The sequence below is a fragment of the Loxodonta africana genome, chromosome 7 (genome assembly GCF_030014295.1).
Source record: "Loxodonta africana isolate mLoxAfr1 chromosome 7, mLoxAfr1.hap2, whole genome shotgun sequence".
In the NCBI taxonomy this organism is placed as follows: Eukaryota; Metazoa; Chordata; class Mammalia; order Proboscidea; family Elephantidae; genus Loxodonta; species Loxodonta africana.
In genome coordinates this window covers 74,070,475-74,096,432 of record NC_087348.1, presented here as the reverse complement: position 1 = coordinate 74,096,432, position 25,958 = coordinate 74,070,475, and the positions used below count along the sequence as shown (strand labels likewise).

Here is a 25,958-nt window from a genome sequence, read left to right as displayed (position 1 = left end):
CCTATGAGGCAGTTCTACTCTGTCCTATAAAGTTGCTACAAGTCAGAATCGACTTGATGGCAATGGGATTGGTTTTTTTGTTTTTTTCTTTTTTAGACCAGTGGAATAGAATTGAGAATCCAGAAATAAACCCATACATCTATGGCCAAATCATTTTCAACAAAGGTGCAAAGTTCATCCAACAGGGGAAAAATCATCTCTTCAAAAAATTGTGCTGGATATCTACAGGCAAAAGAATGAAACTGGACCCATACCTCACATCATATATGCAAACAACTCAGAATGGATCAAAAACCTAAATATAAGAGCTAATACCATAAAACTTAGAAGAAAACTAGCGGATGAATCTTCAGGACCTTGTTTTTGGTAATGAATCTTAGATATGATAGCATGAACAACTAAAGAAAAAATAGATAAATTGGAATTCATCAAAAGTAAAAACTTCTATGTATCAAAAGACTTTACCAAGAAAGTAAAAAGTCAAGCTGCAGAATGGGAGAAAATATTTGGGAACCATATACCTGGCAAAGGTTTAATATTCAGAATATAGAAAGAACTCCTACACTCAACAACAATAAGACAACCTAATCAAAACATGAGCAAAGCACTTAAATAGACAGTTTCCCAAAGAAGATATACAAATTGGCTGTGGGGACCATAGTCTCGGGGAACATGTAACTCAATTGGCATAACATAATTTATAAAGAAAATCTTCTACATTCTACTTTGGTGAGTAGTATCTGGGGTCTTAAAAGCTTGTAAGCAGCCATCTAAGATACTCCACTGGTCTCACCCCATCTGGAACAAAGCAGAATGAAGAAAACCAAAAACACAAGGGAAATATTAGTCCAAAGGACTAATGGACCACAACTACCACAGCCTCTACCAGACTGAGTCCAGTACAACTAGATGGTGTCCCTCCGCCACTGACTGCTCTGACAGGGATCACAATAGAGGGTCCCAGACAGAGCCAGAAAATAATGTAGAAAATTCCAACTCACAAAAAAAGACCAGACTTGCTGGCCTGGGGGAGACTGGAGAAACCCTGAGAGTATGGCCCCTGGACACCCGTTTAGCTCTGTAACGAATTCACTCCGAAGGTTCACCCTTCAGCCAAAGATAAGACCAGCCCATAAAACAAAACGAGACTAAAGGGGTACAACAGCCCAGGGCAAGGACAAGACAGCAGGAAGGGACAGGAAAACTGGTAATAGGGAACCCAAGGTCAAAAACGGAGGGTGCTGACATGTCGTAGGGTTGGTAACCAATGTCACAAAACAACATGTGTACAGTTTAATGAGAAGCTAGTTTAGTTTGTTCTATAAACCTTCATCTGAAGTACAGTAATAAGAAAAGAAAAAAAAAGATCTACAAATGGCCAATAAGCACAAGAAAAGATGCTCAATGTCATAAGGCAAATGCAAATAAAACCACACTGAGATACCACTTCACATCCACTAGGATGACTAATATCAGAAAAACAGAAAACAACAAGCATTGGCTACGATATGGAGAAACTGGAAGCCGCATCCATTGCTCATGGGTACACTTGTTGGAAAACACTATGGCGGATCCTCAGAAAGTTAAACATAGAATTACCATACGACTCAACAATTCTACTTCCAGGTATATACCTAAAAAAACTGAAAGGAAGGACTCAAACAGATAATCGTATGCCAGTATCTACTGCCACATTATTAATAATAGATAAAATGAGGAAACAACCCAAATGTTGATCAAGAAATAAATGGATGAACAAAATGTGGTATATACATACAATGAAATATTATTCAGCCATTAAAAAATGGAAGTTCTGATACATGCTATGACACAGATGAACCCTGAAAACATGGTAAGTGAAACAAGTCAGATACAAAAGGAGAAATACTGTATGATTGCACTTACATGAAATATCCGGAATAGACAAATGCATAGAGAGCAAAGTTGATTAGTGGTTACCAATCAGGGGCAGGAAACCCTGATGGTGTAGTGGTTAAGAGCTATAGCTCCTAACCAAAAGGTCGGCAGTTCAAATCCACCAGGCACTCCTTGGAAACTCTATGGGGCAGTTCTACTCTGTCCTATAGGGTTGCTATAAGTTGATATCAACTCAATGGCAACAGGGTTGGGTTCAACCAGGGGCAGGTGGAAGAGAGACATGGGGAGGTACTGCTTAAGGGGTACTGAGTCTCTGTTAAGGGTGATGAAAAAAATTGGAAACAGGTAATGATGATGGTAGTAAAACATGCTAACATAATGTCACTAAATTGTTCACATAAAAATGGTTGAAATGGGTTAATGGTGATGGGAAAATCACACCGATTAAGGGTAGGATGTCACAGCCAATTGTTGCAACTGCTGTCAATAAATTGAACACCTATAAAAAGTTGAGCTGGCAAAACTTGTGTGATAAATATTGTTATGGATTGAACTGTATCCCCCAAAAATATGTGTGTCAACTTGGCTAGACCATGATTCCCAGTACTGTGTGGTTGTCTACCATTTTGTGATATGATGTGATTTTCCTATGTGTTATAAATGCTAACCTCTATGATGTTAGTGAGGCAGGATTAGAGGCAGTTCTGTTAATAAGGCAGAACTCAATCTACAGGATTAGGTTGTATCTCAAATCAATCTCTTTTGAGATATAAAAGAGAGAATCAAGAGGAGGGGAACCTCATTGCCACTAAGCAAGAAGAGCCAGGAGCAGAATGTGTCCTTTGGATGCGGGCTTCCTGCACTGAGAAGCTCCTAGACTGGGGAAAACTGATGACAAGGACCTTCCCCCAGTGCCAATCGAGAGAGAAAGCCTTCCCCTGGAGCTGGCACCCTAAATTTGTACTTCTAGCCTCCAAAACTGTGAGAATAAATTTCTGTTTGTTAAAGCCATCCATTTGTGGTACTTCTGTTATAGCAGCACAAGACAACTAAGACAAATATAACAAGTGACAAAAAACTAAGGGAATGCCTGCTGAGGTTGCTTATGTACAACAAAAACTTCATGGGATTTGGTTCCTTGGTTCAGAGGTTTAGGGTCATGGTTTCATGGGACTTCACAGTTAATTGGTCTTATAACGTATCTAGTGCTTCTGTTCTACTTCCTAGTTCGCTGTGCAGTGCCTGGGGTCTTGCAAGCGGCCATCCAAGGCACACGGATCACTCTCTATTTGCCTGAAGCAAGAGAGGAAAATGGAAAGTCAGGAATAGGAGGAGGATATGGAATATGTGGCTAATTGCCTCCATGAACTACTGCCTCCTTTGTCATGAGACCAGAAGAACTAGATGGTGCCCTGCCACCATTACTGAACATTTTGATCAAAGATTGTATAGAAAAATCCTGATCAAAAGGGAGAATATGCAGAACAGAATTTCAAATTCCCACAGACTCCAGACTTTCTGGAGCCATGAAGGTTAGATGAACCCCTGAAACTACTGCCCTAAGATAATGTTTAAGACTTAAATGAAAAATATCCCCTGAAGTCTTCTTAAAACCAAACAATAGCTTACCTTAACTAGTAAAAAAGCTCTGCCCTGAGCATTACACCCTTTTAAGAACTATCTATATGGGATCAAAGTGAGAACAGTAACTTGAAAGATTAGACAGGAATCTTAGGAGTCAGTGAGCTTATGTTAATGAGGGAAGGACAACTCAGAAAAGGAGGGTGAGAATGGCTGCACAACTTGAAGAATGTAATCAATGTCACTGAAGTGCACATGTAGAAATGGCTGAATTAGTGCGTGATTTTTGCTGTGTATATACTCAACAAAAACAAAATAAGTTTTTTTTTTTAAATGGTTGAAATGACAAATGTTTTGTTATATGTATTTCACCACAATTATTAAAAAAAAAAAAAATTTTCCCTTGCATTTTCTCTCAGGCTTTGTCCATTATTATCAGAAAAGGCCCACTTAGGGTAGTCATACTTCTGCAACTTCTGACAAGACCCAATCTTCTTTCTGTTAGTAAATCAAGTACTGCAATTTTAAGTCCTTTCCTTTCCTGCTCCCTTCTTCCAAACATCTGAAACTGTCTTTTTTTTTTTAATTGTGCTTTCAGTGAAAGTTTACAATTCAAGTCAGTTTCTCATACAAAAACTTATACACAAATTGTTGTGACCCTATAACATGATAGCACACTCTTCCTCTCCACCCTGTATTTCCCATGTCCATTCAACCAGCTCCTGTCCCCCTCTGCCTTTTCATCTCGCCCCTGGACTTAGTCTCACGTGCCTACCTGAGCTAAGCACACTCTTTCCAAGTATCATTTCATATCTCATAGTGCAGTCTAATCTTTGCCTGAAGAGTTGGCCTCGGGAATGGTTTTAGTTCTGGGTTAACAGAAAGTCTGGGAGCCATGTCCTCTGGGGTCCCTCCAGTCTCAGTCAGATCATTAAGCTAGTCTTTTTACTAGAATTTGAGTCCTGCACCCTACTTTTCTCCTGCTCCATCAGGGACTCTCTGTTGTGTTCCCTGTCAGGCCAGTCACTGGTGGTAGCCAAGCACCATCTAGTTCTCCCGGTCCCAGGCTGATGGAGTTTCTAATTTATGTGGACCTTTTTGTCTCCTGGGCTCATATTTTCCTTGTGTCTTTGGTACTCTTCATTCTGCTTTGCTCCAGGTAGGTTGGGACCAATTGATGCATCTTAGATGACTGCTTGCTAACGTGTAACACCCCAGGTGCCACTCACCAAAGTGAGATGCAGAACATTTTCTTAATAACTTTGTAATGCCAAATGACCTAGACATTCCCTGAAAACCATGGACAAACCCCCACCCCTGCTATTCTGTCTCTCGAAGTCTTTGGTTATATTCAGGAAACTTCTTAGCTTTTGGTTTAGTCCAGTTGTGCTGACTTCTCCCATATTATGTGTTGTCCTTCCCTTCACCTAAAATAATTGTCTATATCTAGTTAGTGAATACCCCTCTCCCTCCCTCCCTACCGTCATAACCATCAAAGAATGTTTTCTTCTGTGTTTAAACTTTTTCTTGAGTTCTTATAATAGTGGTCTCATACAATATTTGTCCTTTTGTGACTACTAATTTCACTCAGCGTAATGCCTTCCAGATTGATCCGTCATGAGATATTTCACAGATTCATCATTCTTCTTTATCGTTGCATAGCAGTTCATTGTGTGATATACCATAATTTATTTATCCATTTATCCGTTGATGGACACCTTGGTTGCTTCCATCTTTTTGCTATTGTCAACAGTGCTGTAGTGAACATGGGTGTGCATACACCTATTCGTGTGAGGGCTCTTATTTCTCTAGGATATTTTCCAAGGAGTGGGACTGCTGGATCGTATGGTAGTTCTATTTGTAGCTTTTTAAGCAAGTGCCAAATCAATTTCCAAACTGGCTGTACCATTTTATATTCCCACCAGCAGTGTATAAGTATTCCAGTCTCTCCACAGCCTCTCCAACTTTTATTATTTGGTGTGAAACTTTCTTTTCCAGCAAATTTCATCTCTCCAAATACATCTGGTAATCTTCACTAAAGAAGACTGGCAAAATCAGAAGTCAATTCCGACTCACAGCGACCCTACAGGACAGAGCACAACTGCCCCAAAGAGTTTCCAAGGAGCACCTGCTGGATTCAACCTGCCAACCCTCTGGCTCGCAGCCGCAGCATTTAACCACTACACCACCAGGGTTTCCACAATACATACAGACTGCCCAAAAGTCAGCAGGTCTGGTTATCAGATCTAATGCCCATTTCTAAGAGCAACTTAAAAATTAGTCAACTAGGTGTTGGTCTGTATTTGTCAGTCTGCCCCTGGGGACGTACAGTTCAGATAAATCATAACAGATTTTTTTTTTTTAATAGCCGACATGCTTTACAAGGGACTTTTAATGGGTTCTTTGTTTACTTAGTCTGCTTTGACCAAGCCAGAAACAAAATGACTGTTCGAACTAGCTTGATTTGAATAACCCTAAATGGGGAATGCTTAAACTGGGAAACTTCAATTCTATATAAAGACATCAGCATTTTTCTAGGGAAAATTTTCATCAGATTCTCAAAGAACTCAGCTCCAAATGTTTCTCCAGATTTGGGCAGGAAACATCAGACCATTTACAGATTATCCTAAATATTTTGTTAGTTGCTGCCAAGTCAATGGCAACCCCATGTGTGTCAGAACAGTACTTCATGGGGCTTTCAAGGCTGTGACTTTTCAGAAGCAGATTGCCAGGCCTGCCTTCCAGGGCACCTCTGAGTTCGAACCCTGTAACTTTTGGATAGCAGTCAAGTCACCCAAAAAAACCAACCAAACCAATCTCATTGCTTCAAGTCGATTCCAACTTATAGCGCCACCCAGGGACTCCTAAATCAGCAGGTTTTTATACAGATTAAAACATACAGAAAAAAATAAATAAATAAACCCATTGCCATCAAGTCGATTCCAACTCGTAGCAACCCTACAGAGTAGAATTGCCCTGTAGGGTTTCCAAGGAGTTGCTGGTGGATTCGAACTGCCAACCTTTTGATTAGCAACCGTAGCTCTTAACCACTGAGCCACCAGAGCGCCAATTAAAAAATATGCACTTCTAAATAACTATTTTCTAGGTTGACGCTGACCCAAATTAGGACATTTTTTTTCTCCTTTCATATCCTAAGATCGTTGTTGCTGTTAGGTGCCATCAAGCCGGTTCTGACTCATAGCAACCCTATGCACAACAGAACAAAACACTGCCTGGTCCTGAGCCATCCTTACAATCGTTGTTATGCTTGAGCTCATTGTTGCAGCCACTGTGTCAGTCCACTTCATTGAGGGTCTTCCTCTTTTCCGCTGACCCGGTACGCTGCCAAGCATGATGTCCTTCCCCAGGGATTGATCCCTCCTGCCAACGTGTCCAAAGCATGAAAGATGCTGTCTCGCCATCCTTGCCTCTAAGGAGAATTCTGGCTGTAATTCTTCTGAGACAGATTTGTTTGTTCTTTTGGCAGTCCATGGTATATTCAATATTCTTCACCAACACTACAGTTCAAAGGCATCAACTCTTCTTCGGTCTTCCTTATTCATTGTCCAGCTTTCACATGCACATGATGTGATTGAAAATACTATGGCTTGGGTCAGGTGCACCTTAGTCTTCAAGGCGACATCTTTGCTCTTCAACACTTTAAAGAGGTCCTTTGCAACAGATTTACCCAATGCAATGCACCTTTTGATTTCTTGACTGCTGCTTCCGTGGCTGTTGATTACGGATCCAAGTAAAATGAAATCCTTGACAACTTCAATCTTTTCTCCATTTGTCATGATGTTGCTCATTGGTCCAGTTGTGAGGATTTTGCTTTCTTTATGTTGAGGTGTAATCCATACTGAAGGCTATGGTCTTTGATCTTCATTAGTAAGTGCTTCAAGTCCTCTTCACTTTCAGCAACCAAGGTTGTGTCATCTACATAACGCAGGTTGTTAATGAGTCTTCCTCCAATCCTGATGCACCATTCTTCTTCATATAGTCCAGCTTCTTGGATTATTTGCTCAGCATACAGATTGAATAGGTATGGTGAAAGAATACAACCCTGACATACACCTTTCCCGACTTTAAACGAATCGGTATCCTCTTGTTCTGTCTGAACAACTGCCTCTTGAGGTATGTAAAGGTTCCTCATGAGCACAATTAAGTGTTCTGGAATTCCCATTCTTCGCAGTGTTATCCATAGTTTGTTATGATCCACAGAGTCGAATGCCTTTGCATAGTCAATAAAACACAGGTAAACATCCTTCTGGTATTCTCTGCTTTCAGCCAGGATCCATCTGACATCAGCAATGATATCCCTGGTTCCACGTCCTCTTCTGAAACCAGCCTGAATTTCTGGCAGTTCCCTGTCGATATACTGCTGCAGCCGTTTTTGAATGATCTTCAGCAGAATTTTGCCACGTGTGATATTAATGATATTATTCTATAATTTCCACATTCGGTTGGATCACCTTTCTTGGGAATAGGCATAAATATGGATCTTTTGCAGTCACTTGGCCAGGAAGCTGTCTTCCATATTTCTTGGCATAGACGAGTGAGCACCTCCAGCGATGCATGTGTTTGCTGAAACATCTCAACTGATACTCCATCAATTCCTGCAGCCTTGTTTTTCGCCAATGCCTTCAGAGCAGCTTGGACTTCTTCCTTCGGTGCCATTGGTTCTTGATCATATGTTACCTCCTGAAATGGTTGAACATCGACAAATTCTTTTTGGTATAATGACTCTGTGTATTCCCTCCATCTTCTTTTGATGCTTCCTGTGTCATTTAACATTTTCCCCATAGAATCCTTCACTATTGCAACTGGAGGCTTGAATTTTTTCTTCAGTTCTTTCAGCTTGAGAAATGCCGAGCATGTTCTTCCCTTTCGGTTTTCCATCTCCAGATCTTTGCACATGTCATTATAATACTTTGTCTTTTCGAGCCGCCCTTTGAAATCTTCTGTTCAGTTCTTTTACTTCATCAATTTTTCCTTTTGCTTTAGCTGCTCGACGTTCGAGAACAAGTTTCAGAGTCTCCTCTGACATCCATCTTGGTCTTTTCTTTCTTTCCTGTCTTTTCAATGACCTCTTGCTTTCTTCATGGATGATGTCAGGTGCAAAATTCTCTCCTCTAAACATACATGCTGGTGTGAGCACAACAAAAAAGGTGGGAAGGAAAAAATCAGATCTTCAAAACTTCTTCTTGAAGTGATATGGAAGGTCATCAGAAAATTTTCACCAAAATCTCACCATGGCACATTTATAGTAAACGTATTTCATCTGTGGAAAAGAATGATAGTTTTTAAATGGTGAGAGCAGATGTGAAAAGTCATGTTTCAAACATGCCAGAGAAAGACCTAGTGTGGTCAAATCTTCACCTGGTTTATGCTGAACTATACAAAGCTTCTCCAAAACATAGTCAGCTTAGATTCACTCAAGATAAAAGTGACCGTAATTTCCTAAGAAACTGCTTATGGGACACATCTGTTATGCCTACATCTTAGATTAAATATACCAAATAAAAAAAGTATATATTTCAATTTCTGAATCTATCAATAATCAGAGTTGAGATATGCTTAAGAAACTTTATATAAAACTTGAAGTATTTTTTTTAAAAGGGCACTTTTATATCTGGCCTCTTGGAGGAGATGGGGAGGACAATACAAATATCTATGAAACTACAACTGAAAAAAATAGACTTTGTCAACAGAATAATTTATATCTAGTAGGTTATCAACTTGGCAGCAATGGATTTACAATGGAGGAGCCCCTGGGTGGTACAAACAGTTAACAAGCTTGGCTGCTAACTGAAAGGTTGGAGGTTCAAGTTCATTCAGAGGCAACTCGAAAGAAAGGTCTGGATATCTATATCTTAAAAATCAGCCACTGAAAACTCTATGAGCACAGTTCTGCTCTGACACAGGAAGGGTCACCATGAGTTAGAGATACCTTGACAGCAACTAGTAATGGTAGTATAATGGAGGTTCTGTTTTTGTCATGGCTGAGTAGCTCCTATCAGACCAACTCTACCACAAGTGACTATAAACTCTGGACAAGATATAAAAAAACAACTACCTGCATCTTCCAAAGCACTACTGAAGGAAATCTCACCAGGCTTTTCCATATAAAATCAAGGAAACCATCTGTTGTGCCCTGTGCTTCCCCCTTGAGGCAGTTTTGTCCACTTTCATCCTCAACATATTTTCTTTGTTAGATAACTTTAGGTTTGTGTACACAGCCATTTCTCGTACTGATACTTCGCCTCCTGTTTGACATCTTCCAGACATCACACCTCGTCTAACTCATGCACCTAGAATTTCTAACATGGCTAAACTTCTCATATATCCAGTTTTTAACAGAGACTGGGATTTGAGATTCTGTTTAGACAGAACTGCTTCAAACCACACCTTGGGCACGACCTTGACAGCAAGAACTATCACTTCCATGGACACGGCCCTTCCTTTTAGCCCAGCCCAATAACCCGCAAGACACATATCTATTGAGCCAACATCTGAATGAACACACAGGAATCCTTTATGACAAGCCTCTGAACTTAATTTGTTCTGTTTCGTGGCGGAAGCAAGAAGCTGTCAAATTCATGGTCTTTCAGACCAGTCTAAGGGATCCAGTCCTGTTTTCTAATTAATAAATCGGATGGATAGGTACACCTTGTTCTGAACATAGGGTGAGGGCTCCCAGGGGTTATACAACCAAATAGGTGCTTTTCTCTAATAGTTAACCCCTCCAGAAAAATAAGGTTACGCAAACCCATTGGACTGAGATCCCTAAGTAAGAAGTGGCAGGACCCAAATCTGAGCAATGGTCCCCATGCTTACCTCAACGCCAAATTTTAAAATAATCTGTCTTAATTACATCTGAGCAACTAATCTAGAATGCGGGAGACAGGGTTAAGGTCCTGGCTTGGTCACTTACTAGTTACACTACTCACCTGAAAGATTAAAAAACAGAGGACTAATGTTCTACACATCCTAGTTTGGTGAGTAGCATCTGGGGTCTTAAAAGCTAGTGGACGGCCATCTAAGATACAACTATTGGTCTCATCCCGTCTGGAGTAAAGGAGAATAAAGAAAACCAAAGACACAGGGAGCAGTCAGTCCAAAGGACTAACGGACCACATGAACTACAGCCTCCACCAGCCTGAGACCAGAAGAACTAGATGGTGCATCGCCACCACCACTGACCGCTCTGACAGGGATCACAATAGAGGGTCCTGGACAGTTGCTGCTGTTATGTGCCATTGAGTTAGTTCTGACTCACCCCCATGTACAAAAGAAGTAAATACTGCCCAGTCCTGTACCACTCTCATAATCCTTGTTATGCTTGAGCCCATTGTTGCAGCCACTGTGGCAATCCCTCTCATTTGCTGACCCTCTTCCTCACCAAATATGATGCCCTTCTCCAGGGACTGATCCCTCCTGATAACATGTCCAAAGTATGTGAGACGAAGTCTCGCCATCCTTGCTCCTAAGGAGCATTCTGGCTGTACTTCTTCCAAGACAGATTTGTTCGTTCTTCTGGCAGTTCATGGTGTGTCCAATATTGTTTGCCAACAACATAATTCAAAGGTGTCAATTTTTGTTCAGTCTTCCTTATTTATTGTCCAGCTTTCACATGCATATGAAGTAACTGAAAACACCATGGCTTGGATCAGGCGCACCTTAGTCTTTAAAGTGACATCTTTGCTTTTTCACACTTTAAAGAGGTCTTTTGGAGTAGATCTGCCAAATGCAATGTGCCATTTGATTTCTTGACTGCTGCTTCCACAGGCATTGATTGTGGATCCAAGGAATATGAAATCTTTGACAACTTCAATCTTTTCACTGTTTATCATGATGATGCTTATTGGTCTAGTTATGAGGATTTTTGTTTTCTTTACGTAGAGGTGTAATCCATACTGAAGGCTGCAGTCCTTGACCCACATCAGCAAGCGCTTCAAGTCCTCTTCACTTTCAGCAAGCAAGGTTGTGTCACCTGCACAATGCAGGTTGTTAAAGAGTCTTCCTCCAATCCTGATGCCCCATTTTTCTTTACATAGTCCAGCTTCTCAGATTATATGCCCAGCATACTGGTGGGTTATACAGATTGAGTAAGTATGGTGAAAGGATACAACCCTGACACACACCCTTCCTGACTTTAAACCACACAGTACCCCCCTGTACTGTTCGAATGACTGCGTCTTGATCTATGCACAGGTTCTTCAGGAGCACAGTTAAGCATCCGGAAATCCCATTCTTCACAATGTTATCCAAAATTTATGATCACGTAGTCGAATGCCTTCGCATCGTCAATGAAACACAGGTAAACATCTTTCTGGTATTCTCTGCTTTCCAGGATCCATCTGACATCAGTAATGATAACCCTCGTTTCACGTCCTCTTCTGAATCCAGCTTCAGTTTCTGGCAGTTCTCTGTTGATGTACTGCTGCAACCACTTTTGAATGATCTTCAGCAAAATTTTACTTGTCTGTGATATTAATGACATTGTTCAATAATTACTGCATTCTCTGGGGTCACCTTTCTTTGGAATAGGCATAAATATCAATCTCTTCCAGTTGATTGGCCAGGTAGCTATCTTTGAATTTCTTGGCATAGACACGTGAGCATTTCCAGCACTGCATCCATTTGATGAAACACCTCAGTTGGTATTCCGTCAATTCCTGGAGCCTTGTTTTTGGGCAATGTCTTCAGTGCAGCTTGGACTTCTTCCTTCAGTACCATCGGTTCTTGATCACATGCTACCTCCTAAAATGGTTGAACGTCGACATTTCTGTCCCAGACAGAATGGGATAAAAATGTAGAACAAAATTCAAAATCACAAAAAAAGATCAGACTTACTAGTCTGACAGAGACTAGAAGAACCCCTGAGACAATGGCCCCTAAACACCCTTCTAACAGAACTGAAAAAAAAAAACCCTTCTAACAGAACCGAAGCCACTCCTAAAGTTCACCTTTCGGCCAAATATTAGATGGGTCTATAAAACAAACCATAACACCTGTGAGGAATATGCTACTTAAAGCAATCAGGTATATGACACCAAATAGACAACACCTGCCCAAAAGCAAAGTTGAGACAGGAGAAAAACCTAACAAATAGAAGGGTGTAGTGCTGACACTTTGTGGGGATTACAATCAATGTCACGGAACAATCTGTGTATAAATTATTGAATGGGAAACTAAACTGCTCTGTAAACTTTCACCTAAAGCACAATAAAAAGTTCAAAAAAAAAATAAAGAGAGGAATAGCTGCTGATCTGTGAAAGCTTTTCCCAGCTTGATCATTCCTGACTTAACGACTATTGAGCCTAGAACCTAATTCAGCATGGAAATCCCCACCTTCTGAGCTTCCAGTGAAAGACTGCCAAGTTACAACTTAAAGGTATGCATTAATTCTCTCTCTGTTGCCTCTCTCCCCCAAAACCCCACTAAAACAATAGAGGTGGGAAATGCATAAATTTACGAGAATTAAAAACACAATGAGAGTGAAGGTAACAGCCACAAAATTTCTGAAGCTGGAAAGTACACGAATGAGTGGTAACTGACAGTAGAGTTGAGAAAGCTGACATAAAACATAACCTCCAAAAAGCTCAGAAGGGTCACTATGGGTCGGAATCAACTCGATAGCAATGTTTTGGGTTTTTTTAACCTCAAAAAACAGTAACAATAAGGTGGTATATGATAAGAAACAGGAGCCCTGGTGGTTCAGCGGCTATGTGCTCACCTGTCAACCAAAAGGTAGGTGGTTTGAACCCACCAGCCTCTCCAGGGAAGAAAGACTGTGGCAATCTGCTTCCGTAAAGATTACAGCCTTGGTAACCCTATGGGGCAGTTCTGTGCTAATCTACAGGGTCACTACAGGTCTAATCAACTTGACAGCACATAGCAACAACAACATAATAAGAAAAATCATACAAAAAAATTAATCTGAACAAAGAACATTAAAGTAGCAAGGAAATAGCTGTTATTAATCACCCATGGCATAACTTTCCTATAAATTGTTTAAAAAAAAAAAAAAAGACGGTTTTCTTGCAATATATAATACTTGGGAGTCCCTGGATGGCACAATCAACTATTTGGCAAACAGTTGACGGTTCGAGCCTACTCAGAGGCACCTTAGAAGACAGGCCTGAGGATGTTTCCGAAAGGTCAGAACCTCGAAAACCCTATTGAGCAGTTCTACTCTGCACACATGGGGTCGTCATGAGTCAGAATCAACTCGACAGCAAATAACAACGACAATGTATAATATTTAAAAATAATTCTACACAAATAAAATTATGGAAAAAATATACAAAATATTAAGCATGGTTATGGTACCTCTGGAAAGGTGGGGATATGGATGATTGCTATTTTTTTCTTTATACTTTTCTGTATTTTCTGAATTTCCTGTAGTAGTAAGCTTGTATGATCTCTATGATAAAGAGATTATACTAAAAATAGCAAAATAATCTAATAGTTCATTTTGCTCGAGCTGGTAAAGAGAATTTTTTAACTACGATTTAGAATACTTACTTAATTCCTAATTTCTATATAGCAAAAACTTAGCTGACTTAGCATTATTAAAGCACAAGGATGTAGACTATAAAAAATAACTCTTCCACCTTCACACAAACAGATATATGCACACCCATGTTTACTGCAGCTCTGTTTACAATAGCAAAAGCTGGAAGCAACCAAGGTGTCCATCAACGGATGAATGGGTAAATAAATTGTGGTATATTCACACAATGGAATACTACGCATCGATAAAGAACAGTGATGAATCTGTGAAACATTTCATAACATGGAGGAACCTGGAAGGCATTATGCTGAGGGAAATCAGTCAGAGGCAAAAGGACAAATATTGTATAAGACCACTATTATAAGATCTTGAGAAATAGTATAAACTGAGAAGAACACATACTTTTGTGGTTACGAGGCGGGGAGGGAGGGAAGGTGGGAGAGGGTTTTTTACTGATTAGTTAGTAGATAAGAACTGCTTTAGGTGAAGGAAAGGACAATACTCAATACATGGAAGGTCAGGTCAACTGGACTGGACCAAAAGCAAAGAAGTTTCCGGGATAAACTGAATGCTTCAAAGGTCAGCGGAGCAAGGGCAGGGGTTTGGGGACTATGGCTTAAGGGGACTTCTAAGTCAATTGGCAAAATAATTCTATTCTGCATCCCACTTTGAAATGTGGCGTCTGGGGTCTTAAATGCTACCAAGCAGCCATCTAAGATGCATCAATTGGTCTCAACCCACCTGGATCAAAGGAGAATGAAGAACACCAAGGTCACACGATAACTATGAACACAAGAGACAGAAAGGGCCACATGAACCAGAGACTTACATCATCCTGAGACCAGAAGAACTAGTTGGTGCCCGGCCCCAATCGATGACTGCCCTGACAGGGAGCACAACAGAGAACCCCTGAGGGAGCAGGAGATCAGTGGGATGCAGACCCCAAATTCTCACAAAAAGACCATACTTAATGGTCTGACTGAGACTAGAGGAATCCCGGCGGTCATGGTCCCCAAACCTCCTGTTGGCACAGGACAGGAATCATTCCTGAAGACAACTCATCAGACATGGAAGGGACTGGACAGTGGGTAGAGAAGAGATGCTGATGAAGAATGAGCTATTTGTATCAGGTGGACACTTGAGACTGTGTTGGCATCTCCTGTCTGGAGGGGGGATGGGAGGGTAGAGAGGGTTGGAAGCTGGCAAAATCGTCATGAAAGGACAGACTGGAAGGGCTGACTCATTAGGGGCAGAGCAAGTGGGAGTATGGAGTAAGGTGTATATAAACTTATATGTGACAGACTGACTTGATTCGTAAATGTTCACTTGAAGCTCAATAAAAATTAAAAAAAAAAAAAAGTAACTCTTCCAGTGAGCTACCTGTATAAGGTGGACACTTGAGACTGTGTTGGCATCTCCTGTCTGGAGGGGAGATGGGAGGGTAGAGAGGGTTAGGAACTGGCAAAAAGGTCACGAAAGGAAAGACTGGAGGGAGGGAGCGGGCTGGCTCATTAGGGGGAGAATAAATGGGAGTGTGTAGTAAGATGTATAAAAGTTTATATGTGACAGATTGACTTGATTTGTAAACTTTCACTTAAAGCACAATAAAAATTATTTTAAAAAAATAACTCTTCCTATTTATTTGCACCTAATTAGAGGGTAAATACTATATGACTAGCATGTCATGTATTCCTATGAAACCACAGCAACACTGAAAACTGAAATGAACAAAAAATGTTAAATTCAACTCAAATCCAAAACAACTGTAGAGTTCTGACTCATACCCTCCAAAGAGATTTCACTGAGAGCAAAAAGGAGAATATCCATTATTCCTTGTCTCGTTACTGAAATCTCTTCTGGGAAGAAAGTGTTTAAGTCTAATTCATAACCCAACAATTCCTGATAGGGGAAAATTTGCCAAAACTCTGGATTTAGTTTCCAAGTTGAAGCGGCACTGGTCTACCTTTCCAGATTATGGGTCCCCTCATGCATAAAATTTCCAGATTACCATTGTAACAGTCTTCAGATTTTTCCTCACCCAATACCCTTTTTCTCTCTGTTTTGCTAGAATTAAACAAACAGGAAAAGACAGATCCCTCTCTGTTCCTCAGAGACCTCACTGTCAGAGCTTTCCATACACCTACTTTATGTATTAGAAAATTAAAAGTACTCCTCCTTAAATGGTCAACATGGCATTTCACGAACCCAAACTTCCTAAAATTATCCACGCACCTCTACATACTCCTCCTCTCTTTGTATTACATAGAATGAAAAACCCTGACTGAAAAAGAAAAAAATACCACCCAGAATTCACTGAAAATATCTACGTGTATTATTTTAGTTAAGCTTCACCACAACCCTCAGAGGGATTTTACAGATAAGGAAGCTGGCTAGGAGACAGTAAATCACCCAGTAAGAAGGAGGCAAAATGAGATCAGAAAATCCTCTCCAGATACCCAGTTTAATGTTCTTTTCACCTCTACACTAGGATGACTGCCTCTTAGAACTTTAGGATTTGGACAATGAAGAAGTACAATTTTGGTGTAAGGAAAACTCTAAGGGTAGGTAATCTTCGTGAGAAGACTAAAAAGCCACAAAACCCCAAGTTCTCTATGGTAATACAGAGCAGGATCCTCAACCACAGGTCATGAAAGGGTACCTCCCTACTAAGGTAACCCAAAATCTCCTGGATCCTTGTATCGCACCAAGCACTATCGATCTCCAAGTTGCCCTATCCTCCAGCCATTAGTAGGATGAAGATGGCCCCGCAGAGCCTTCCCTTGCTGCTAGAATGATACAGATCCAGGAAGAGTTAACAAATGAGGCTAAAATGGGGGCCTAACCTGCCAGTAAGCAAGCTTAGTAAGAAGAACAGGCAGACACAAGACTAGGGCCTTCTATCAGTCCTTGGAAGAAAACCAAGACTAAAGCTGCCACTGTTGCCAAAGCTTTAAATGAAAAGCTTCAGCTTCTGAGAGCCCAAGACAGTAAACGTCATATCAACTCTTTATCTCCAGCTTCTCAATATCCAGTGTCTTCCATATTTCTCATGCCCTCTAGTCTGATCTATGAAAATGAATCTGCTCCATTTACATCAATAGCCCTACAAACACTGCTCTTCCTTTCTTGAAAAATCACTAAAAAAAAAAACCAAACACTGCTCTTCCTTTCTTGAAAAATCACTAGGCTTGCTAAATGCTAAACTGGGGACCCTAGCAGAATGACTAACAGGATAGCAATTTTCCTGCAATTCAGTTATTTATACAGGCAATAGTGTCAACTGATAATCTTTAAGCTATTACAGTCAAATACTATCATCTCTCTTTTTTTCCCTGCCATTCTTCTGTTTTCATACAGTTCATACAGTCTATCTGCTACGAACCCCTGGTGCACCGTGGTTAGAGTTTGGCTGCTAAACAAAAAGTCAGCAGTGCAAATCCATCAGCCACTCCTTGCTAATCCTATGGAGCAGCTGAAGCACCCACTTAAATAGAACTTAAACAGAACCAGAAATAGGAGGGGAGAGGCAATTTCTCATTGAATGTTTGCAACTGCAAGAAAAGCAAATGCCTAATGACACGAGGATGGTTGGGCAAACTATGGCACATCAAGGCAATGGAACACAACTATTAAAGCTACATAGGAAATGAAAGAAGACTAAAAACATTTATTAATTACAACTGGGTTAAGAAGTCTAGACACAAGCAAAGTTGGTCAAAAATTCTAGAGCCAATGACTCCCAACTAGAGGCCCATAAAAGAAATAGCAATGACAGGTGCATCATTTTTAATATTTACAAAAGCCATACTGAAAACATATGTGAAAATATCATATAAGCTAACTAACAAGTCAAATTTGTCTTTGACTGAAATTATATTAACCCCATGTTGTATTTCTGATCATTTCAGGGCAATCAGAAGTTATAATTGCCAATAATATGTCTTTGGTTAATTGAGAATTTTTTTTAATTCAATTATAATTTTATAAATGCAGGAGGACACTACCTTTTTCTGACTTTCTGTTATAAAAAGTAGAATGAATTGCCATGTATCCATCACCTAGCTTCAACAATTATCAACACATGTCCAATTCTGCTTCATTTGTACACCCCCTATACCAGGTTATTTTAAAGCAAATCTATACATAGTATTTTATCTATAATATTTTAGCACATATCTCTAAAAGATAAGACCTCATCTTTTTACCATAACCACAATGTTATAATTACATCTAAAAACTGTGACCAAAGAAATTCTTAATGCCAATCTAGTCGGTATTTGAATTTCCTTGATTATCTCCTAAGTATTTAAAACTAGCTTTTAAATCACTGAGTGGTCCTAAGAGTAAAAAAAAAAAAAAATCTATGTTTCCAAGAATTTTGTTTTACTTATAAAGTTGTTTAAAAGCATGAACAGGAATAAAGGCAAATTTTCGGTGTAAATAAACCACAAATTAGAGAAACTTCAGGTCTGGGTTATAAGGATCAAAGAAGAGGGATATGTAGAGCCAGACATGATTTTCAAAATATTTAACAATTAGTGCAGCATGGGCACCAACCAACCAGAACAAACACTGGCCAAAAACATACGGCATATAGGCTGGGTATCAACCTTGGATAGAGCTCTGACTGGGGAACTAGCAGAAAGACCTGGGGATCCTGCTTCCCAGGCTCTGAAATTCAACCTTGCTTGCAGCAGAACAATAAGCTACATCCACATCAATCACCAGGAAATTACCATAAGGCCTTGATAAACATCTTCTACTTAGCACAGCTGGTAACTACTGTATCACTTTAGCTGCAACTGATCATCCTCAACCCAAAACTCACAACCGTAAAGTCGATTCTGACTCATAGCGACCCTACAGGGTTTCCAAGGCTGTAAATCTCTATGGAAGCAGGCTACCACATCTTTCTCCCAAGGAGCCACTGGTGGTTTTGAACCACCAGTCTTTCAGTTAGCAGTCAATCACTTTAACCAATGCACCACCAGAGCTCCTTAACTGATCATCCTATTATTTATCATTTGAACTAGGCATAGAAAGTATCCTCTTTTAAGCAAGAAGCATGGTAAAATAGAAAGAGTTCTTGATTCTAGCATGACGTGGAATACAGGCTGCCTGTCTCTAAAAGTTAAAAATGTATTATCTGGCACTGATAACTGGGAATGTTAATACCCTTCAACCCCTGAGAGTGCACTACTTATAGGTCACAGGTTTTCTGGTATGTTCTTTAGGTTGCTAAAGAATGTAGAAGATAAACCTTTGTGATTGTTATTTAGAATCCTTTCATAAACTGAAGGCCTGCCCTGGCCATTTCAAAATAAACCTAAAACATTCCTGAAGGGAGAGAGGAAGAGAGAGATCTTAAAGGAAAGTGAGAATGCCTGGGGTTTTGGCCTGGTTCAATACAATCTAGCCTAAGCAAAGCATTTTCATATTCCTGGGCTCCAGCTGCATATAAGGCACCTGCCAACTTCCCTAGTCTCATCTCCTACCACTCCCTCCCCCCTTTACACATTTTCTGTAATGACTCACTTGTTGTTCCCCAAATAGAGCATATTTTTTCATGACCTCATTCTTCTGTACATGCTTTTCTCTGCCTAGAATAACCTTCACACCCTTCTTTGCCTAGAAAGTCAATCTACATTTATTCAAGTGATTGCTGTGGAAATTCACAGTATCCCAACAATGCTGCCATTTCTCCAAGTTCCCTAGGAACTTTTCTGTGAAAACTAACATCAGAGCCATTTACTGGTCATAAAGCAAAATCTGCTCCTTCACATGTAGTTCATATGCCATGGTTTTCAGTTCCCTCATCACCCTAGTTCCTAGATCTGGAATCTGTCAGTCTAAGTATGGTCTAACTAGCACCATTTAAAATAGAACTATCCAGTCCCTCTTTCTCAACGCTTTATTAATGCATGCTAAAATCACAACTTTTTGGCAACCACACTTTGACCATAAATCAAATTTGCAGTCAATTAAGTCTTACATATTTTTAAGAAATTCTGCTATTAAATCACATCTCTCTCCTATATCTCTATTTTTGCATCACTAATTTCATCATAAAGGTCAAATTTCTCTCTTATCCCTAAGAATATCCTAATCATTCCTGTAACACATTCCTTGCATGCTGATAGTATCACTGTGTTTTATCAGTCTACTCACCATAATGAAGAAACTACGGTTGGTGTGACCTAACATTATTAGTGAGCCCATGTTGGCTCTTAATAATCTCACATGTATTTTGTTTAAGAATATGTTAAGCTCTTACCTCCTTCCCATTTTTGAAAATGTGTCTTTCTGTGGTATTTCCATGATTTCTCAAATGTTACCGACAGTGACTGAATGATCTCACCCTAAAATTCTTTCTGAAATCTGGAGTATAATTTGTCTGGGTCAAGAGACTTGAATTCATTCAATGTGATTCAGTGCTCTTGTACAAATGCCTAATGATCTCAGGTTTCAGTCTCCTCTTGCTGATTTCAGCTCTATCCTTTCCAGTCATAATTTACCTCAACAATGGGAAGAAAAAGTCTTTAGGAGCTATTTCAGTCTCAGAGATGTTTTTTTCAAAAGTGGTTATTTGTGATTTCACATTTAGAGTTATCATCCAGCATAAAATATCCTTCTTGAAGGCATAACTAGCACGATAAAAGTATTTTTTTTTTTTTTAGGTTCTTCAAAACAAATCTATAAAAGCTGTTAGAGGAAGTAGAGATGCTAATTATAAGAGTTCTTACCACAAAAGCAAAAACCGAACTAACAAATCTATTACAAAATGAGGCTAGAGAAGAATTCTGAAAATGAACCTATCTCTGCTATAAAAAAAAAAAAAGTGAGAAGAAAATCTGCCAATCAAAAATTTTAATTCTCCCTCAAGGTGAAAATATCCCCACATTCATCAACATATCAACCCACAAATATTTACTGAATGTGCAAGACGCTTAAAACAATCAGCCAAAACCCCATATCATACTCACATTCTTTCAACAAATTCAAGATATAAAAAAATAAGCAGAGTGATGTTTTCTCCACTAGGCCAGGATGGCATTTATAGAGATTATGTCTGCCTGACACTCAGCCATTTTGCTACATCACTACAATAGTCCAATAATCACATAATCCATCGATCTTGATTGAGTTCCTACTATGTACACAGCTCTATGCTAAGTGCTATGGAGACACAAAATCTATAATTCAAAACCATCATCTCCTGGAATTCATAAACACATTTAAGTAAACCCGTACCTCCTTCTCTAGGCAGAGAGTCCTCTCAAATTGGAAGCTGGGAATCTACTACAGCATATCCTGTGGTATATACATTACAGTGGAAGAAGCAGGACTTTATAAAGACAGACAAATATAGATTCAAATACTAGTTCTTGTGCATTTTAAAGAACTTGCCCAAGGTATCTCTTCTATAAATCTCAGTTTCCTCATCTTTAACATGGGGATAATGACACCTACCTCAAAGGGGTACTGTGAGGACTGAGTAGTAAGCTAACATATGTAAAGCGTACAGTACATATTTGTATGGGGCACAAGATGTACTCAACAGGACTTTTCTCCTTTCCTTTCCTCTCAACATGGAAGCATCACCTCTAAATTTTTAACCATGAAAACACGACACAGAAATGCCCTGGAACTTCCCAAATACCACCCAGGAAGGAAGTAGACTGCTGAAAGCAACAATATACATCTGCTTCCCAGAATGCATATCAAAGCAGAGCCCAGGACAGCAAACCTAGCTGTACCAAGAACACTACCATGTTCCGAACTCCAAATCTGAAACGATGGCTTATAACAAGGGTCTACACAACAGCCTCTTCCCCAGAGCACACAAGAGGCGTTAAGAATCTGGAGCCTCCTGTCAGTTTACCAACCACTGAAATTATACCAATTCATACTAAAAAGCAGCACAAAGACTAGCATTTGTTGTCCTAAATGTGCATAAAAGCACCTTGTTCGTCATATTCAAAGCCTTGTTGTACTTCAGGCGGCGGCGGGGGGGGCGGGGGCCTTTTCTCAGGCGGTAGAGTAGTGTTATAGCACAGCGTTTACAAGTTAGCTGTGGGCTTTCAAATCTAAATGTGAAAGGTGAAACAATAAATCTTTTAGAAGAAAGCACAGAATATCTTCACAATCCTGCAATAGCATAGATGTCTTAAAAATATTAAACAAAGAGAAAAACTGATAAATTAGACTACATTAAAATTAAAAACTTCTGTTCCTCAGAAGTCACCTTTAGGAACATCTAAAAGAATAAAGCACCAGGAAAGTGAAAGATGTGTACACTGAAAACTATGAAACATTGCTGAAAGAAATTAAAGAAGACAAAAAAATGGAAAGAAAGCCTGTGTTCATGGATCAGAAGACAGTATTGTTAAGATGTGTCAATACAACCCAAAGTGATTTACAGATTCAATGCAATCCCTATCAAAATTCCAATAACCTTTTTTGCAGAAATGAAAAAAGCCAATCCTCAAATTCAAATTGCAATCGGCCTCAAATAGCCAAAATAATCCTGAAAAAGAACAAAGTAGGATTTTATAAACTATTTCAAAAGTAACTAACCCAAGTTCCTACAACTAGAAAGTGGAGGAGCCAGAATTTGAAACCAGGACTAACTGACACTAAAGCCAAAGTTCTAAAGCTATTTTCAGGTACTGTTCTTAAACCCAGATCAAGTCTAAGAATTTGCAGCTGTATATGCAGATAACTTTAAAGTTCTAAAAACTGCCAAAACAGTGGTTCTCAAACAACAGCATCCATCAAGGATCAGCTGGCTTGTTAAAACAGATACTGCTAGGCTCTACCCCCAGAGTTTCTGCTTCAGCAGGACTGGAGGGAAGCCTGAAATTTGCATTTCTAACAAGATTTCAGATGATGCTGATGCTGCTGGCCCTACGTTATATTTCCCCTACACCCTTCTCTTCACCTTTTGAATACCGTCTCCTACTACTTCCCCCATTATTCATTACCTCCAGCCTCACTAGCATCCTTACGAACAGTTCTCTAATACACCAAGCATACTGCTGGCTTAAGGCCTTGATCTGGCTAGTTCCTCTGCCTGAAATACTTTTCTCCACATAGCACTTGGCTCACTCCCTTGACTCTTTAAAATCTTTCCTTAAATGTCACCTTCTCAATGTAAACTGCCCTGACCATCCTACTTAAAACTGCAACATCCATCTCCACTCTGCCCTAACATTCCTGGTCCCACATACCCTACTCCCTTTCTGTAGCCCTGTTTTATCTCCTAATGCACTATGTAAGTTACTTGTTGATTAAATTCATCTTTTATGTCTGTCTCCCTCCACTAAAACCAAAGCTCCACAAAGGCAGTTTCATTCATTGATGCATCCCAAGTACCTAAAATATTGATTGGCAAATAGTTGAAATTCAATAAATAACTTAAATAAAACTAACTTTGAGGTTCTCTAGACAATCACTGCTTATGAGACAGTGACCCTCCGTCATAAACATACTTCCATTATACACTGATCACACTGCCTTGCAGATACTAGTTTGTATGCCTGCCTCCTCAGAAAGGCTGTGAGCTCCTCAAGGACAGCAACTGTGCCTCACATATCTTTGCAAACAAGTGCCCCATCATTAAGCTGGTCTCTCAGTAACAGAAAGGTATGTGGTAGAGAAATTTAGGTACAGGGAGTCAGGCTTCCAATTCTTGCTGTGTGATGTCGAGCATGTTATTTAATTCTCTGCACTTGAATTTCCTGATCTGGAAAATGGGGATAATGCCATCTGGTACCTGGCATTGAACTGTATTCAATAAACAATAGCTATTCACATAATTATCACTGATTAATAGCTGGAATGAAGTGCTAATTTATTCTAGACTTTCTTGTCTGTGTCCTCTATGATCCAGTATGCCTATAAGCTGGGTGGGCAGCTGAGACTAGCACAAAAATGGGTAAAACAAAGCTAACTGGTCCTTATGGAGACTGACTCAATGACCTTGGCCTCATTAGCAGGACACTCAGAACTGAGCTAAGCAGCCTCCATCAGAGCTAGATCAGCAGAACAACAATCCTTCACAAAACACTAAACATTGTTCTAGTAGATAAAACTACAAATGCTTAAACACCACTTTCTGCACAACAGAAATTCAGGGGAAAGAATGTATTTCATACAGAAGTTGTGAGAAAAATGGAGGGGAAAAGAACATTAGATAATTATTTAGCAAAGGGATTAAACACAATTTGGACATACGCAATTTCAGAGTTCAACAAAATTGGACTTCAATTTAGCAGATAATACTTCTAGAGATTTGTTATATTTCTAAAGGATATTTATTCTAGACAACAGATTGTGATCTGAGTCAACAGAACTGGTTAAATAAATCAAAACAAGGCTCATTAAAAAAAAAAAAAAAAGCAACAAAAAACCTTAAACCAAAAATACCCCCTGAAGTCTTCCTAAAACCAAACAATAGTTTAGCTTAACTAGTAAAAAAAAAAAAGTCTGCCTTGAGAATTGTGCTCTTTTAAGAAATATCTATATGTGATCAAACTGACAACAGCAACTTGAAAGATCAGATAGGCAATGAGTTATGTTAAGAGAGGAGGAACAACTCAGAAAAGGAGGGTGAGAATGATTATTTAACTCGAAGAATGTCATCAATGTCACTGAATCGTCTGTGTAGAAATGGTTGGATGGGTGTATGTTTTGAAACGGTTGAACTGGTGTACGTTTTGCTGTGTATAGTCTCAACAACAACAAAATAAATAAAATTTAAAAGAAAAAAATACAGGTTAATCTGAGCTATTACAAAATTTAGCCTTATAAATTAAAAAACTACAAAATAATCAGACTAGTACAAAATGCCCCTACCATCAACGTCTTAGTTACCTAGTGCTGCTATAACAGAAATACTACAAAAGTGATGGCTTTAACGAACAGAAATTTATTTTCTCATGATTTGGAAGGCTAGAAGTCCGAATTCAGGGTGCCAGCTCTAGGGGAAGGCTTTCTCTCTCTGTGAACTCTGGTGGAAGTTCCTTGTCTCTTCAGCTTCTGCTCCCTGATTCCTTGGAGATTTCCATGTGTCTTATTTAATCTCTTTTTTATCTCAAAAGAAATTCTCAAGATACACGCTACACTAATCCTGCCTCATTAACATAATAAAGACAACCCATTCCCAAACGGGGTTATAACCACTGGCATAGAGGTTAGGATTTACAACACATTATTTTGGGGTGACATAATTCAATCCATAACAATCACCATCTTAGCTTTAAAGTCTGACTCTGGTCCTCAGCTTTCTGAGTATGGAAATACAATTGCAGTTCCTGCTATTTCTCTCTTCTACAAACTCTGCATTTTTTACTTAGCATTTAGAAAAGTTGTAGAAGTTTGGTTTATTAAATTCTAAAAAGTTAAAATTGTTTTCACTTGCCACCGAGTCAGATCCAACTCATGGCGATCCCATGTATAACGCAACAAAATGTTGTCTGACCTGTGCCATCTTCACAATCATCGGTATGTTTGAGTCCACTGTTCTGGCTATCGCGACAATCAATCTCACTAAGGGTTTCCCTTGATTTCCTTGACCCTCCACCAAACAGGATGTTCTTTTCTACAGACTGGTCTTTCCTGATGACACGAACAAAGTAAGCGAGCTGAACTCTCTCCATCCTCACTTCTTAGAAGCACTCTGGCTGGATTTCTTCTAACACTGATTTGTTCATTCTTCTGGCAGCCCATGGTATGTATGTTCAATATTCTTTGCCAACACCACAGTTCAAGGACATTAATTCTTCTCTCTTCCTTGTTTGCTATCCAACTTGCATGTATATGAGGCCACTGAAAAGACCATGGCTTGGGTCAGACACACCTTAGTCACGGAAGTGACATCTTTGCTTTTTAGAACTTTAAAGAGGTCTTTGGTTCACTGTGAGTCAGAATTGACTCAACGGCATCAGGTTTGGTTTGAGTTTTTTGCAGCAGATTTGCC

General features: G+C 39.5%; 1 protein-coding gene across 7 annotated transcripts in view; it reads right to left on the bottom strand.

The window, feature by feature from the left end:
- The window catches only part of DENND5A (DENN domain containing 5A), a 111,348-nt gene that overhangs the window by 76,946 nt on the left and 8,444 nt on the right, over positions 1-25,958 (bottom strand). Inside the window, exon 1 of one of the 7 annotated variants that reach the window (XM_023550865.2) lies at positions 8,711-8,741. The exons of 5 other annotated variants lie outside the window; for them this stretch is intronic. In XM_023550865.2, coding sequence (XP_023406633.1) covers positions 8,711-8,720 — 10 coding nt within the window. In that variant the 5' untranslated portion in view covers positions 8,721-8,741. Of the gene's footprint in view, positions 1-4,234; positions 4,877-8,710; positions 8,742-25,958 lie in introns of those variants that run through there. One more of the 7 variants, XM_023550864.2, reaches the window with a different exon arrangement.